The sequence below is a fragment of the Hipposideros armiger genome, unplaced genomic scaffold, assembly GCF_001890085.2.
Source record: "Hipposideros armiger isolate ML-2016 unplaced genomic scaffold, ASM189008v1 scaffold_246, whole genome shotgun sequence".
Lineage (NCBI taxonomy): Eukaryota > Metazoa > Chordata > Mammalia > Chiroptera > Hipposideridae > Hipposideros > Hipposideros armiger.
The window spans coordinates 682,729-699,432 of record NW_017731596.1 but is presented as its reverse complement, the minus strand read 5'-3'; the positions used below and the strand labels follow the sequence as shown (position 1 = coordinate 699,432).

Here is a 16,704-nt window from a genome sequence, read left to right as displayed (position 1 = left end):
TCTCAAACAGCACCTGATAAAATGAGCTTAATAATTACAAAGAGGAAAAACAACTATTTGATATTGGGGAAATCTGGCAGATTCCACCTTAACCAAATATTTAAATTATCACCACAAATAGTAAGACAAATAAATACCATACCTGCCTCCTAATATAATGCATGGAGGACACATCATTTATGTTTTATTCCATCAAAAAATGTGTAACAGAATCAAATCATCAAGAAACAGCACAAAAAACAAATATTCTGTAACATTACTTGCCTGTACTCATCAAAAAGGCAAGAAACAGAAAAAAAATGGAAAGATTACTGAAAATTAAAGAAATCTAGAACTACATAACCACTTAATAATACAATGAATGATTAATTAGATCCTGGTCCAAGGGGCAAAATATAACTACAGACATTATTAGGACAACTGACAAAACTTGAATATAAATTTAAATTAGACTATACCATTTTATCAATTTAGATTTACTGATTTGGGTAAGTGTACTGTGCTTATGTATGACAAATTCTAAAAATATGCAACAGAATCCTCATTTGGTTTTAGACTAGACATGAGCAAAAAGAAAAAAGGCTGGGAAAACCCAATGATGTTTGATTTCCTAGATGATTTTACTAAATATTATTTTTTATATTTTTATTATCGAGTATTTTAATAAATTTAAGTAGTGAAACAGCTCTGTATAATTACCATAATTTTGCCAATGTAAACAGACAGGGACACATTCACACATCCACACAAAGCTAAATAGGTAATTTTTGAAAGTCTTTCCCTCGTGTGATCAGTTATACAGAGAATTTCATGTACATATGTGTGTGTGGCTGTCAGACATTTATTAGTCTCTAAGTAACCTGATTTCTAGAAATATAAACTGCCAAAACATGCAGATTTGTTTCTGGCTAAACTTTATAATCCAAGTACTTGAAACAAAAGCAAGCATGCAAGAAGATACCCCTGATTTCGCTTACCATATTAAAATAATGTTTCATCTTGGTGCCTTTTGTAATATCCCATATAAATATGCTGCCATCATGTCCTGCAGATAACATAATTCTGGAATCAAAGGGATGTGTCTCCAAAACAAATACTTCATCAGCATGTCCCTTTATTCAACAAAATCATATAGTTAATGAGGGTTTGCAAGTTATAAGTTTAAAATTAAAACCTCACATAAGGGCTTTTAAAAATGTATCAGTGACAGTAATTTTTACATTAAATTTCTATTTATTTGATAATATAAATTAAAGAAACATGTTTAATTGTATTAATTCTACAGCTTCAAAAATAAAATCGTAGTTCAAAAATATCTTGATTTGTCATATTGTCTAAGAACTACCTACCAATAAGTTATGAAGCAGTTGTCCAGTATAAGAATTCCACACTTTGAGTACGTGATCATTCACGGCTGTCACAACAATGCTATCATTCTGATTCCAAGCTATCATTGTTACTTTGGGTTTCATAAACCTTTCCTCTTCGGAAGATAAATCCCTTAGAGAAAAATACACAATGGGTAAATTCATTTGGATGGTAGACTATGCAATGTAAGTATACAAAAATAAATAATCCATTTCCTATGCATACGTTATCAACTCTCTAACATATTCATCATATCTGACCCATAACAGATTATCTGTTAACAGATTAATAAAAAACCCAAAGGGGGAGGGGATAATTTACAAGCAGTTCAGAGACTGAATAAAGGCAGATTTTAGGACAACACTGCTGCTCATAAGAGCAAAGCTTTTTCACTCTACCGCTTTTCTATTATTCCCTTCTCCTGAACCCAGGCCCAATGATTAATACTTTCAACTCTTTCTCCCTCTAGAAATCACAAGATTTAGGAAGACAGAAAAAAGAAAATTCATCTCTATACCCCCAATGTCTAGAAAAGTGCCTGACACACACACACTCAATTTGCCGAACTGTAGATGAGACTGTACTCATCTCTTTATATTTCCCCACACACTGTCCCATGGGTCACTTGGCAAGAATGGTCTTGGACACACATGTCTCTAATGCACTGCAGCATTTATGAAAGTGATATGCAAGGTTTCTCTGTGAAATATAGCACTCGGTAGTAACAGGTGGGAGAGTGGGAAAAGGCCTAGCTGCTTCTGAAATCATATAACACATTCTAAGAAATTACAATCATATAATAAACACATTTTAATTAAAGAAAACAGCTATAAGAATATGGAATAAGTGTCATGTCACAGCTATGGAACACACAGCTAGGTAAGCACAATGAAACACGAGAATAATTCTAACTAGATTAGTCAGGGGAAAAGTGTAACATAAGATGTGAAATGTAATGAAAGCTAAGAAGATTCCATGCTCCCCTTTAAACTGAAAGGTATTCCCTGTTGTAACCTTGAATTTACTAACAGGCATGTTACAGTTCATCAAGTTGATCAGCCAAGATTAGAACACTAAAATATCCATCAATTCTTACACACAGAAAACTCTTTTTCAAGATTTGAAAGAGGTAAAACTTTCAATGAGAATATTCCCAACATGAAGGGAACTACAGGAAAAGTTCTCTCCATGCATAGTATGGCAGCAAGAAAACTAAGCAGTTTTCAGTCTCATCTTTAAAACTTTTATTCCAGGGCCAGCCGAGCAGCTCGTTGGTTAGGAACTGGCTTGGGACACCTCTGAGCAGCAGGGCCCCGGTTCAGTTCCCACATGAGGGCCAGTGACGCTGCACCCTCTACAGCTACAATGGTGAACAACAGCTCAACCTGGAGCTGGGCTGCCGTGAGTCACCGGCAACGGCGTAGGCTGCAGCGGGGCTGGCTGACAGTGGGCATGAGCTTTTGTGAGCCACCGTGAGCGGCCGTCCATTGGCCGGCGAGCGACTGCCTCACCCAGGAAGAGCACAATGATAATAGCAACATGGGCCAGTGAAGCGACGTCCTCCACAACTAGGAAGAACAAGGGGGCAGCGGCTTGTCCGTTCCCCTTCACCGATTACCCAACGCTGTTCCCCTCCCCCAATTTCCCAAAAAAATCTTTAAAGAAGTGTTTTCACTGATGTTCCTATTTTCCTAATAAAACAATTGTTCATAGGTGGATATGATTTCAAATTTTCTTCACTCCCATTCCTCTTCATTATTTCAATTAATCAAGGAGTAACTGTATCCACTTTCACACTAAGATGCTTTTGAATATCCAGGAGTAACGTTTTTAAATTATGCTAAAGATCTGTTTGTGAACAAAGATTATCAGATTTCTAGTATATATTCTTTCCATTCTCTCCCACAAAAATATTAACATCAAATATATTTTGAAATCCAATAGAACTCTGAGCCACAGCAGAGACTATGAGTTAATTTCTCCTACAATTATTAAAAATTAAGCATACATTCAGAATTTCCAAGACCAAATGTATAACATTTCTCAGAAAAACTGATACAAAAAAGTAAAAACTTTGGAAATAACTCCAAACTAAAATTTCTAACTTTAGATTTCTATTACAGTGTAACTGAAGTAATATTTGCACTGGACAAAAGAACATTAATATACCTACTCTAGACCAGGCAGTATGCTAGAAACTTTCGTATCATTTAAAATTCCCAACAATAACGGCAGGTTGTCTCATTTCCCAGATGATGAAACAGATTAATGTTAAATGATGTTCTCAAAAATACATAGCTATAAACAGTGTAAGTGGTATTTGAGCAAAAGTCTGATTCCAAAACATGTATTCTTTCTACCACCTGTACTACCTCCTAATATACAAACCAAAAAAGCAATGTATTTCAAATTCGTAGCATTTATCTTGGGAAGTGCTAAACTTACCTCAAATATTCTCAAAAAAATGTTTGAAACTTCGGAGTGCTGGGGGAAGGGACCGGACAAACTTACCTTCAAAGCCACAAGTGACATTTTAAAAATTCCAGAAATCCTATATACAGAAAAGTAAAATTTCCACACTTGACATACCTGAGTTACTTTTATTTCTTTAAATTATAGGTGGTTTTAAATGCAACACCTAAGAGAAGCCAATGCTATGTAGCAACAGTAGAACAAATATGTTTTTCTTTCCTACAAAATGTTAAGGATAAGTTCTTTTGGATATAGGAGACTTAAGTATGTATTTTTCAGTTATGCAGGAGGTAGCCACTCAACTTTGATCATACTGTTCAATCCCCTGAACAGAAGAAATCAACCAATCAGGTAGAGGGATAGCAAGTACTTAAGATGTACTACTTACAATAAACCATCTCAACTCACCCTGAGATTCTGGTAGCCATATCCAATAAAATGCTTCTCCATTCTAACTGCTCAAACCTCCAAATCCGTGCTGTTCCATCTCTGCTACCACTTAAAAACCTTAAAATATTCAGAAAAAGATCTTACACTCACATACATGTCACCAACAACTACAGTTAAAATCACAAGCAAAAGAAAATTTTCATGTAGCTATCTTGACTGCAGGTAAATCTATAGGTATTAATTCAAAAGACAGACCTTTAGGGTATATTTGAATGGGAAAAATCTGGTTTGCTATGATTTGCCTGGCCCTATGAAGTAAAGCACATTGCAAACTCAATCAATAGCTTGTCAGATAGATTGAGTTTTGAGAAGACAATAATAATACCTGGAGAGGGGAAAAAACAGGAAGAATTCAAGACATGAGAAAATTAGTTCAGAGCAAAAGCTCCATTATAAGCATCTTAATTCTAAACTCAAATTAATTCATGCTGTCCACTGTGTAAAAATAATCATTCTTTTAACCAAATGAATTACTGTGTTAAAAACTGCAATTTAGTAAAGGCACCTTAAAGTCACTGGGGACCACAAAAAAGGATTAAGTGATCATTTTATCTCTGGATACATCACAGTAGTTAATCAGAAAAGATTTCTTCTTAACTACTCATACATACGGAATTTCACTATCCTTACACCTAATTTTTCTGTAAATCAAAAATTTAGCAAATGTGAGCTAAAGAACTACATTTGGTCACAGGAGACAGCAGAAACTACCATTCTAAAAACATATTTCATATGTTTCCCCCCTGCTCCAGACACTTTTTGTTCAATTAATATATTTACTATAAGTACCTGTAATATACAAAGTGACAGATTAGCTACGTTAAGGTGAAGCACAGTATATATGCCTAAAAATACACGCATAAATACAAACACACTTACCGGTCACCGTTGTTACAAAACTGGATGCTATCAACTTTATCCTGAAGCAGGAAAAATAAACACCAAAGTCATCATCTACATCATTTATAAACAAGCACACAAAAACAACCCCGCAGTTGTAGAGCTAAAAAGCACATTTGGTTTAAAGCAAGAGATTTGGACTGGTGCCTAGCTCCGTCATTCAAACATGTACATTTAAGTGCAAAGAATCTAACTGTGCATCTAACAAGACCAAGACGTAGCTCTTGTCTCAAAACAGACCATGCAGGAAAACATCTGTATAAAAACTGAAATGTGTACAAAATGATCAAAATATAAAGGTTTAAGCAGCTGAAAACAAGGCTGAATATATGTCTGATTATTTAGATGCAAAAAATATTTTCCTTTTAAAGTGATTCGAATCTGTGTTTATCAAATGACCTCACAAAACTTCACTTAGGAGAAAGATGACTGACGACTGACCAGTACTCCAGAATACCGAGTTATATATCTTGCTATGCATCACTATATCTTTCTACACATTAGTAAAATAGCATTCGGATTTCAAGAGCTTGGTTAATGGTTAAGATGAATAGGCCCACTTGAACCAAACCAGCCCAAATCAACTGTCATAATCAAGATTTTGGACTAAAAGCTGAAATAACCACTGCAAAATATAAGCACTGCCAAGGTGCTATCTGAGCTGTCAATATATTCACCATTAAATGCAATTTGTCCTGTTAGCAATATCTGACTATAAACGAACAGGAATATTTTTTAAATTAATCTACAGAATTTTAAAACATGAATACTTACAGTGTGACTTTCAAGTTCTGCGATTTTTTCAGGTGCTTCAAAACCCAAAAAATACATTCTGATTACATGATCTGTACTGCCTGTGGCTAAAAACATACCACCTGAAATAAAAATGTTAAGGTTTAAAAATCCAATTTGTAACAAATAGCTCAACAAACCAAATTTCTATATTAAATTAAGCAAGATCTCTTATTCCAAAAGTTTATCTCAATAGATCTATTTTCTAATTCACTATATAAAGACATTTTAAAATTAATATAATCCAGTGTGATGCTGGGTTTATAAGACATATATTTGCTCTTCGTCCCCTTTATAGCACAGAGCTCCGAAAACCTTTGGAATTTCCTAAGTGATAAGAGCGATAAAGGTGGCTTGATATTCTTAACAAACCCATTTCAACCACACTAGAGTTTATGTGCACAAGGCGACTTTTACAAAACTTCTAAAGATAGGGGTTGGGGAATGACTGCCAGGGGAACAGCCATGTGGGATTGAAACTTTCAGTCAAACCTCTGGGGAGAGAAAAAGGTTAGGAAGGCGAATCAACTGCCATGGCTAACGATTTCATCAATCAATCATGCGTATGTAAGGACGGCTTCATAATAAAAGCCCAAAGGACGGGATTCAGAGAGCTGTGGGTTGGTAAACACATGAAGATTAGGGGAGAGTGGCATACTCAGAGCACCCCTCCCCCATGCTTTATCCTATGCATCTCTTCCATCTGGCTGTTCCTAAATTATATCTTTATAATAAGCCAGAAACATTGTACGTAAAATGTTTTGAGTTCTGTAAGCTGCTCTAGCAAACTAATCGAAGCCAAGGAGCAGTTTGTGGGAACTCCCAATACTAAATAGCCAGTGAGTCAGAAGCACAGGTGACAGCCTGGTCTGAATTTGGGATGGGGCGGCAGCAGGGGGGGTGGGGGAATCACGTAGAGAGACCTTACCCTATGGCATCTCACTAGGTAGGCAGTATCAGAACTGAGCTGAACTGTAGGACACCCAGCTGGTGTCAAAGAATTCTCTGGTAATATTAGAAAAAAAAAATCAGATGGGGTTTTAATTTTCAAAAGTTAATTCTATATGGAAATGTTCAGTGTCTCCCTCTGCTTTTTTAGTTGAGGCAATGACCTTAAGTGCTGCCGCTCTAAAAAGAATTGACAAAAGGGGCTCTGCTTTCTAGACAACTTTACATATACCTAAACCCAGCTACAGAATATAAAGTTCACATGAAGTTTCAGGCTGTTATAGGGAAAAAGTCTTTGCGTTCTCCTAAAAAGAAAGTTTAGCACACAAGTTCAGTGTACAAGAAAAGAAAATGAGGATATTTAAAACTACCAAAAATATACAGTTTAGCCTATTAAAAGGGAATCAAAATTTTAGTATATCACATACCCAAGGCACATGGCACAGGAATCACTCATGCAGGCATCTTAAGCCTCATTTTTGCCAGCTATCTCTTGTATCATTGACTGATTAATATTAGAAATTAGAGAAAGGCAGAATGGAGGAGTAAAAGACAATAAAAAGGCTAATTAAATGAACATCACAGATTAAACCTAGTGAAATGAACATAAGTCATTTACCATCTATCTTTTAAAGGCTCTTAGCAATAATGTGGTCATTCAATAAATGCTAAAATAAAACTAAGAAAAAAGTACTAAAGTTACCTTACCAACACTGAAAGAAGAACACAGCATTTGAACGCCGGGTCTAGGCTTTTCAGTGAACTTCAAGGGACGTGGACTTTAAAAGAAGATGTTTTAAAATGTTAGTTTTACACATTAACGTAGTTTAAAATATTGGCTTTAATCTAGCATATGTAAACATTATAATCTTATTTCTATAGTGCCCCCTAGAGTCCCAAGTATTTCCACCCATGCTGGTGTAGCTGGGTGAATTCAGAAGACTCTAACCCCCGTGATGCAGACCCTGCGACACAGAAACAGCAGGCCTAGTAAACCCCCTTTTGTAACTGAGGTGACTAAGACTCTGAGTCTAAGTGAGGCCCATCAGCAAGACTGCAGAGCAGGGTATGAAACCACCAGGTATAAACTGCACTGGCCAACAAAAATGGAATGCACGCCACATGTTGCAACTTTAAACTTTTCAGTAGCCACATTAAAAGTAAAAAAGAGACAAAATTAGTTTTATTTCATTTAACCCAATAAACCCAAAATACCACATTAATAAAATTTTAATGAAAATTTTAATAAAGAATTTAGATTCTTTCATATTAAATCTTTGAAATCTTTCAGTGTGTACTGGACACTCAATCTGAACATTTTCATCAAATATTCAGCATCATAAAACTTACAGCGGAAAAACTAAATTCACATACTCAAGTTGTTTGAATTATGCTTACAAGTTTTATAAAAACTGAACCATGTATCAGTTTTTAAATTGAAATTAACTCAGCTCTTTGATTGCACTAGCCACATCTGACGTGCTCAACAGTCACATACGCCTAGCAGGTTCCATACTGAACACAGCTCTATAATCCAGCATGCATCTGATTCGTAAATGATCCTGCCTAAATTTCTCGTGATGTATCTAATTCTCCATTCCTAACATTTTCACATACATACTGCCTTTTTTTCACAAAAATGTGTCTACTGATGTGCCCAGAATAGCTATGCTCCCTTTACATATTCAACTATCTAAATAGTAATTGTAAACTGTAAGTATTCAACATGGGCACATATGCTGTATATAATAAAAACCAAGTTCAAAAGTAAAAAGGCGACCACAATCCATAATTTCTCTTTAAAGTCAGACTTCATCGGATTAAATCATAACAACATTAAAGAAGACAATTTAACACAATTAGTCACTTACCTGAATTTCAGGGATTCTAAATCCCACTGCCAAAAACAAACTGTCCCATCAGCACCAGTAGAGACCATGTATCTTTGAGAGCCTTTGGCCATTGGGCTAAACTAAAAAGCAATAACATACACAACTCAATTTCCTGAGCTTCTACTGAAGTCGTAGTTTAAACAGTTTTTCAGTGATAACTTCAACTGACTCTCTAAAACACAAGAAATCCAAAATATAGGTGATACTCAAGTACTGAAAAATTGTGAGCTATAAGAAAGTCTATCTCTAGTTTTAAAATGTAAGGTGATCTTAATAAAAGGTTACTTTCCAAACAAACAAGAATAGGCAGAAAAACCTTTACGAAGAGAAAATAAAGATCTAGCCCTCTCAATATGAAAGCATTATCACCAAGCCTCAATAATCAAAACTATGAGGCACAGTAGGTACACTGACAGAACGACCAATGGAAATACTATTAACTCCAAAATGGATCCTAATACACGACTTAAGATAAAGGTGCCATCTCCAATCAGCTGAGGAACCAATCACTGAGTAACTGGTAAAGTGACAACTGTCAGCAACAAGGAGGGGTGGGGAGCTGGATCTATCCTTCACATTGTCCACCAGGATAAATTCCAAGTGAATCACAATTGAAACATTTAACAAACAAAACCATGAAAGTATTATAATACAATTATATTGTAACTTCAGAATATGACTAACATTTGTATTAATAAAGTACCAATTATGCTACACAAACAAGTTAGAGAAAGGAAGGTCAATTCAGTCCAGAGACATCCAAGAAGGCTGAAAAACCATGGAGAGGAAAATAAAAAGAAAACAAGAAAAACACACTAGGCAAAGAAATAATATAAACAAAAGAAGTACGTGCGTGACAGGAAGCGTGGCATGTGACAGGACTGCAGTGTTTGTTCTGGAGGTGGTGGGTGGGGAAATGGGTTAGGTGGGTAGAGAATCTGGCCCACTAACAGTAAATTAAGAGGTAACTCAAGTTCTCAAGTGAAACACTGAAGATTTGTCTGACAGCAATATACAGTATTGATTGAAAGAAAACAGATAAGATACAGAGCCAAGAATCAATACAATCAATCCAATTAATCTGAGAACCTTAACCTTTCCTTCCCCCAGAATGGGGAGGACAGCCATGATGAAAACTTGCTGATTCATGAGACATTCAAGACAAAGGAACTTATTAGCAAAGGAAGACCAGTACTGCCGTTAGCAGAAAAGAGTTAGGAAAAATTGTTTTGGTTTTTTTCAATGATTTACATATTTGTCATTGCAACATGTCAGAGAGTTGTTCATGTTTTATGGTTTTTTCATATGAGTAGTTTATTATGTTTTACGATTTTTCCCAAGGTTTTATATACTTTGTAAGGGTGTAGGATGTGAACCTATGACTTCTTCAAAGCAGCTTCTTCCAAGCTCCTTCTCTTCAAGTATACAAAATGAAAGATTTAAATGTTGAAAGTGACTATTTAAACCTAAATAGCTGTTCCAGAAACTGAGTTTAAATATACTTCAGTAAATTTAATTAGCTTATCAAAATCCACAAGTTTTAAAGGAGGAAAATCATCTATCACCAGTTTGCAACTGACTCATTCAGTTCAACCATAACCCTAAAGGAAGCAGTAAGTCATCCATTAAGCCTTCATGCAAAGCTCTAACTGCATCACATGCTATTACATCACCCTTCCAAGATTCATGGAAGTATGATTATATTTTTCCTTGATTACTAACTTTAAAATAGATTATACAATTACTAAACACCTTACTATTTCTCATCTCCAAAGAGAAAGTTTTAAAGGAAAAGATTAATAGACAAATGTGGACAGTAAAGCTAGTTTACCTGTAAAGATGTAATTGACCCCGTGTGTCCCTGGAGCACAGCAACTGGGGCACAAGTTCTCAAGCACCACACTCTAATTATTTTATCACAGCTCCCTGCAGCAATCATTGTATTCTCATAGTTAACTGCCATATCTGAAATTTCTGCAGAATGACCTCTTAATGTGGACAGTAGGCGGCCATTGTGTGTTGACCAAATCTTCACCAAACAATCATCTGAACCCTAAGAAAAAATACACCAAAAATAAATGTTAATACAAAAGTCTTTTACATCACTTAAAAGAATACTATTACATGTCACTCAGATTAAGTGTCTATAATTCCTCTCTTTTCAACTTTAAAATACTCTGTAGATTGATTCATGGTGAGAACACTTATAGGATAACAACCGTTTTTTTCTCCAAATCAAAAAGTGTCTACATAAAGATACTGTCAAGTTTTCATTTCTACGGATCAGACCACATTACAAATACTATCTTCCCAAAATTCTCTGCTAAGTAATAAGTTCAACTAAAATTTCACGGCTCATCTATTTCAATGAACACTAGTTAAAAATCAAGATAATTTGATCAGTGTTAGGACAGATCTATATTTCACGGGCTGAGAAACAAAAGTAGGTAGCAATCCCCAAAACAACTAAAACATAATGGAACCAGCACCCTCATTTTAAATAACCAGACAGCACAGTCACAAATTTATAGTACCAGCCAGCATCCATCCATTCCACAAATATTTGACTATCTACTCTGAATTTCACAACTGAGAAATAAAATTTAAACTTCTTGCCCATCCTAACTTTCCTTTAAAACATTAAAAAAGTAAAATAAATTACAAATATTTACATATAGTTGCATAATAATTATAAAATAACATTTCAATGTTCAAGTAATCAATCCATTTCCCTGGATCAGTGAGTAACCAATGTGACTGTGAGAGATCTGGATATTCTGGGGTGGGGCGTGGATTTTGGTTAACACACATAGTAGAAATGAACCTAACTCAGCAGGCCTAGAACAGGCTGGAGAAGTGGTAGGCACACAGATTTTTAAGCAACCTTGATGATCATGCCCAAGAACCACTGCTGTAAATCAATGCCTTGCAAACACCACACAAGGTCTAACGATCTGCATATGAATCACCTGGGATACTAAATTGCAAATTTATGGGCCCCACACCAGACGACCCCCCCCCATGTCAAAATCCCTGAGAATGGGAAACAGAATCGACCTGTTTTATAAGATTTCCCAGAAGATTCAGATGAACACTAAAGTGTTCCCAGGTGATAACAAATTGAGTTTAAAATGTGAACTCACTGTAAAGATTCTATGTCCCGTCCTATCAAATGCTACACAGTAAACAGCGGACAGATGTCCAAGAATCCTTCTGTGCATTTTTATATGCTGATACATAGTTCCTGGAAATGCTGTGCTAAAAGTGGAACACCCTGTGAGTTGTTTTCCTCGATGTATCTCCACTAGGAAATAAAAACAACGAAAATGGTTAAGGGGGAGCCAATATGTAAAAAGCTAAGAAAAACTCCAAAATAAAATCTATGTTCAAGAAATCCTAAGAACACAAGTTTCTTCCCAGTTCTGTTCTACTGTAATCACTGCTATAGACTTCTCATTATAATAAACTTGTTTTTCATTAATTATTACTTTTAGTTATTTTAGGAAAATGAATTTGAAAATTGATACTTGTTACTACTGAAACAACACTACTACCAGTATTTCCTTCTGAATTTTAATACAGCAGATACAAAGTTGCTCAAGACACTAAGAATGGTTTCAGGCATCATCTGCAAGGCCAACCTCACTTACCAAGATTTGGTGGGGAACCATAGTTCACCGGCATTTCGGGGGGTCTTCCTCTATGAAGAGCAGCAAAGGCAGAGCCCTTCCAAACTGTGTGCCTGCAGTCTTTAAAATGAATTTTAGATACACATAAAATCTTGAAAGTTAACCCCAAGAAAGATTTTATAGAATACTTACGTATATTTTAATAAACTGTTTATTAAAGTTTTACCAACTAATATACTTTAACAGGAAAGCCCTAAAGGTTTATTAGACTATTTCTGAAGGAAAAAAAATTTAAGACATCTCAGATACAACAACGACAACTAACATTGTGTAGCACTTTACAATTTACAAAGTGCTTTCCACATACATTATCTCATTGAATCCCCACAACAACCCTGTGAGGTAGGTATTAATTGCCAATGTACAAGTGAGGTAACTGAGGCTCAAAGGTTCCAGGACCTTTAAAGAGATCCACTGCAAATGATTAGTCAACATGGACCACAAAACTAGGTCTTTTAACTCCAAGTCCCATTCGATGCCAAATAAGATTTTATTTTTCAATGCGGAATTATACCGTCCAATATTAATGATAAAAAAATCTTAATCACAACTAATCCAACTTTCCAAAAATAGAAATTTTTGTAAGGAAAATTTTAATTTCATTGATTTATATGAAAAAATCCTTGACTTAATTAACTATTTAAATGTTATTGCGTTTTTAAATTAATTTTGGCCAATATTACCAAGACTTCAATCTCCTTAGGAAGTACTGACAAAATTAAATGGCTTTCCTCTTGTTAAGGGTCATAGATAATCCTTTACACAAGAGCACATATATAGGATCTGTCAGTCTGAACACTAATCCTAAAGTCCCATCCCTCTTTGACGTACCAGCAAAGATACTAAGAAAAATGTCTGCCCCCTTAAGAGCAGCAGAACACAGATTATGCTGTGCTAGAAATTAGCGTCTTCACAACTGAAAGAGGAAGGGAAGGAAAGTATCATACTAAACCTCTACTGAGCCTCGGGTGCCCCAAACTAACAGGCATATTATGTTTTACATGAACGGATTCATTACCACTATCATGGTCAAAGAGCAGTTACCAGGCATCCTCCCATGGCACTAGTACAAAACAAACAGAGAAATATGGTCCCTACCCTAGGACAGCTTGCTGAAGTCTCTTCTAAGGTCTGCCAGTTCTAAAGCAGTGCTCATCACAAAACGACATTGAGTTTGACACAAGTAAAGAAAACAGAGGAAAACAGGCTACCCAGGCAACTACTATGTAACAACCTAAAACAGAATAATTACAAGGTGAATAGGGACACAGAAGAAAGAAGAATATGAACAGTTTCCTGATTCAAGCCACAGTGTGTCATGGCCATAGAGCACTAAGAAACAACTAAAGCTGACAAACCAGTCTGGCATGGAACCAAGAGGGAGGGTTCTTTCTCAGTAAAACTTTATACTGGTGGTACATCTAAGAGGCAGCATCACATCAGCAACAGATCTTAAAAATAATCACGGGGGTGAAAACTTGATGTATGCTCAGGATCAAAAGAGCCAACATTCTTGCCCGTTAGCAGTTAAGCCACGTTGTATACATAGATCATATCACATACATATACTTAGTCTAAGTGATTTATACCAAGCTAACAGCAATTCCAAGTTTGCTACCACATAACTTAGCAAAAAAAATTAAATTGGTGAAAAAAGAACCATGCAATTGTACATTTTGGGTGCTTGTTTTCAAACTGCTACCAAATTTAGAAAATCACTTCCCCTTATAACAAAGGGCTTTCAAGAATCTAAATATCAAATGAAATATTTCTAGCATTTAAAGAGTTTATTATACACATACAGTTACATTCAATGAGTGAGCTACAAAATGGAAAATTAAGAACTCACATTGATAAAACCTCAAACACATCTCAGAATAAATTCAAGCTTTTTAGCTTAACATCTCTACCTTTATCATTTTTTTTAAATGCAGTACCCATTAAACACTTATGTAATAAAATTCAAAGACTACGCTAAATGCAGAGAATTTATAGTCCACAGCATGGTTTATAGTTACACATCACCTTTCTTCCACAATGCTTACATTACTTCACAATTATGATAATTATTAAGCTAGTAATACAAAGCAGAACACGTCTTCAAATTAAGGTACCTTTTGCTGTACGTAGCAAAGACTGCCTTCCTGCACCAAGTAAAGAAGTGACTCTTGAAATACTGGGTGGGATTTCTTTATCCAGCATGGGGCCGATGCGCTGGCAGATTTGCAACAGATGATCAGGAGCCACATGCTTATTGGACAAAACCTGATTGGAAGGGAAATTTTAAAAACAACATATGTTTATAATAGTATCAAAATAGACAGGGATTAAGTGTGACAAACCATATGAAAATGCTGAGAGAAATGAAAGAAGATTTAAATAAACAGCAAATCAATGTATAGATTCAAAACCATCCCAATCAAAATCCCAGCAGGCTTTTTGGTAGAAATTGACCATTTCAATCTACTCACATGCAACTGAAAATGGCCTTAAAATGCCAAGGTATCTTTGAAAATAAACAAAGTTGAGAACTAACAATTCTTCAGGACTGTTATATATAAGGAGGACTGATTTTCACAAAGGTTCAAAGGAGAAAAAATAATCTTTTCAACAAATGTACTGAAATAACTAGATACCCACTTGCCAAAAAATAAGTAGCTTTGATCTGTACATCACACCATAAACAAAAATTATCTCGACAGATTATTTAAGCATATAATCTAAAACTATAAAACTTATAATAAAACACTGGAGAAAATCTTTATGACCTCCGATTAGGCAAATATTTCTAGAATGACACCAAAAGCACAATCCATGAAAGAGCTAATTAATAAATTGAACTTCATCAAAAATACAACTTCTGTTTTTTTTCAAAAGGCACTGTTAAGAGAATGAAAAGATGACCAGACTGAAAGAATTCACAAAGCATTTATCTGATAAGCACTTGTAAAACTCAATAAAAACAAACAAAAAAACTTATTTTTAAAAATGGGCCAACATTTGAACAAAGATATGCAGATGGGAAATAAACACATAAAAAGATGCTCAACATCACTGATTACTGATCAAATACAAATTAAAAACATGAGTTATCACTATACACCTACTAAAAAATGGCTAAAATTAAAGAGACTGACCAGACCAAGTTTGGTAAGAATGTGGAGAAACTGCTGGTGGGCGTAAAAACAGTACAACCACTTTGGAAAAGTTGGGCAGTTCCTTTAATAGTAACATATACACACCTTCAATATTATCAAGCTATGAAGTATGATAAAAAAAATATGGTGAATTTTAAATAAAAAAAGTATTACAGTAAAAGACACATTGTCATTAATCCCCCTCACTTCAAACACACTTATCCCATCTTTCTTGCTACTTTCTGGGCAGTTCTGAAGTCCTTTTTCATGAGTGCCTTTAGTTGCATTGTCATGGCTGCCTTGATGTCCTGACTCAATTCAAAATGTTTACCTTTCGTGGTCATTTTGACTTTGTCAAGGAGCCAGAAGTCACATGGTGTCAAATCCAGTGAATAAGGTGGATGAGGACACACCATCATGGTTTTGACAGAAATTGCTGTACCAGAAGTGATGTGTGACACGGAGCCTTTCTGTTGTGATCAAAACAGAGTGAACGCTGCCGCCGAGTGTCATCCTACAGAAAGGCAGGGGTCTTCAATGCAAGTGGCATGTCGAACCTTACTTAGTAACAGTGTATGACACGTTTCAACTTGTTTGACGCAGTCAGTCGGGTGTGAACTTACAGTTGAGGTGTGTTTTAAAGTGTGCCATAAATCATCCTCCATCATGACTACGCTCCATGTCACACATCGCTTCTGATATGGTAATTCCTATCAAAAACACTACGGGTGTCTTCATCCACCTTATCCACAAAATCTGGTACCGTGTGACTTCTGGCTCTTCCCCAGTCAAAATCATTCAGGAAATCAAGGCGGCCACGCCAGCGCAACTAAAGACAACTCACAAGAGAGGACTTCTGGAATCGCTTCAAACAATGGGTAAGTGTGTTTGAAGCGAGAGGGATTAATGACAATGTGTCTTTTACTTAAGTTTTTTTTATTTAAACATTCACCGTATTGTTCGATCACAGCTCATATTCTACTCCTAGGACGACTGATTTTTGACAAAGGTTCAAAGGAGAAAGATGTCACCCAAAAAAATGAAGGCATACATCCA

The 16,704-nt window shown here is 35.6% G+C and overlaps 1 protein-coding gene across 1 annotated transcript in view; it reads right to left on the bottom strand.

Annotated features, from left to right (window-relative positions):
- BRWD1 (bromodomain and WD repeat domain containing 1) overlaps positions 1-16,704 on the bottom strand; it is a 97,826-nt gene that overhangs the window by 76,174 nt on the left and 4,948 nt on the right. The window contains exons 2-12 of the mRNA XM_019655761.1: positions 14,626-14,776; positions 12,473-12,571; positions 11,966-12,126; positions 10,654-10,875; positions 8,802-8,902; positions 7,639-7,709; positions 5,965-6,065; positions 5,170-5,210; positions 4,249-4,347; positions 1,350-1,500; positions 978-1,112 (exon numbers count right to left, since the gene is read on the bottom strand). Coding sequence (XP_019511306.1) covers positions 978-1,112; positions 1,350-1,500; positions 4,249-4,347; positions 5,170-5,210; positions 5,965-6,065; positions 7,639-7,709; positions 8,802-8,902; positions 10,654-10,875; positions 11,966-12,126; positions 12,473-12,571; positions 14,626-14,713 — 1,269 coding nt within the window. The 5' untranslated portion in view covers positions 14,714-14,776. The remainder of the gene's footprint in view (positions 1-977; positions 1,113-1,349; positions 1,501-4,248; positions 4,348-5,169; positions 5,211-5,964; positions 6,066-7,638; positions 7,710-8,801; positions 8,903-10,653; positions 10,876-11,965; positions 12,127-12,472; positions 12,572-14,625; positions 14,777-16,704) is intronic.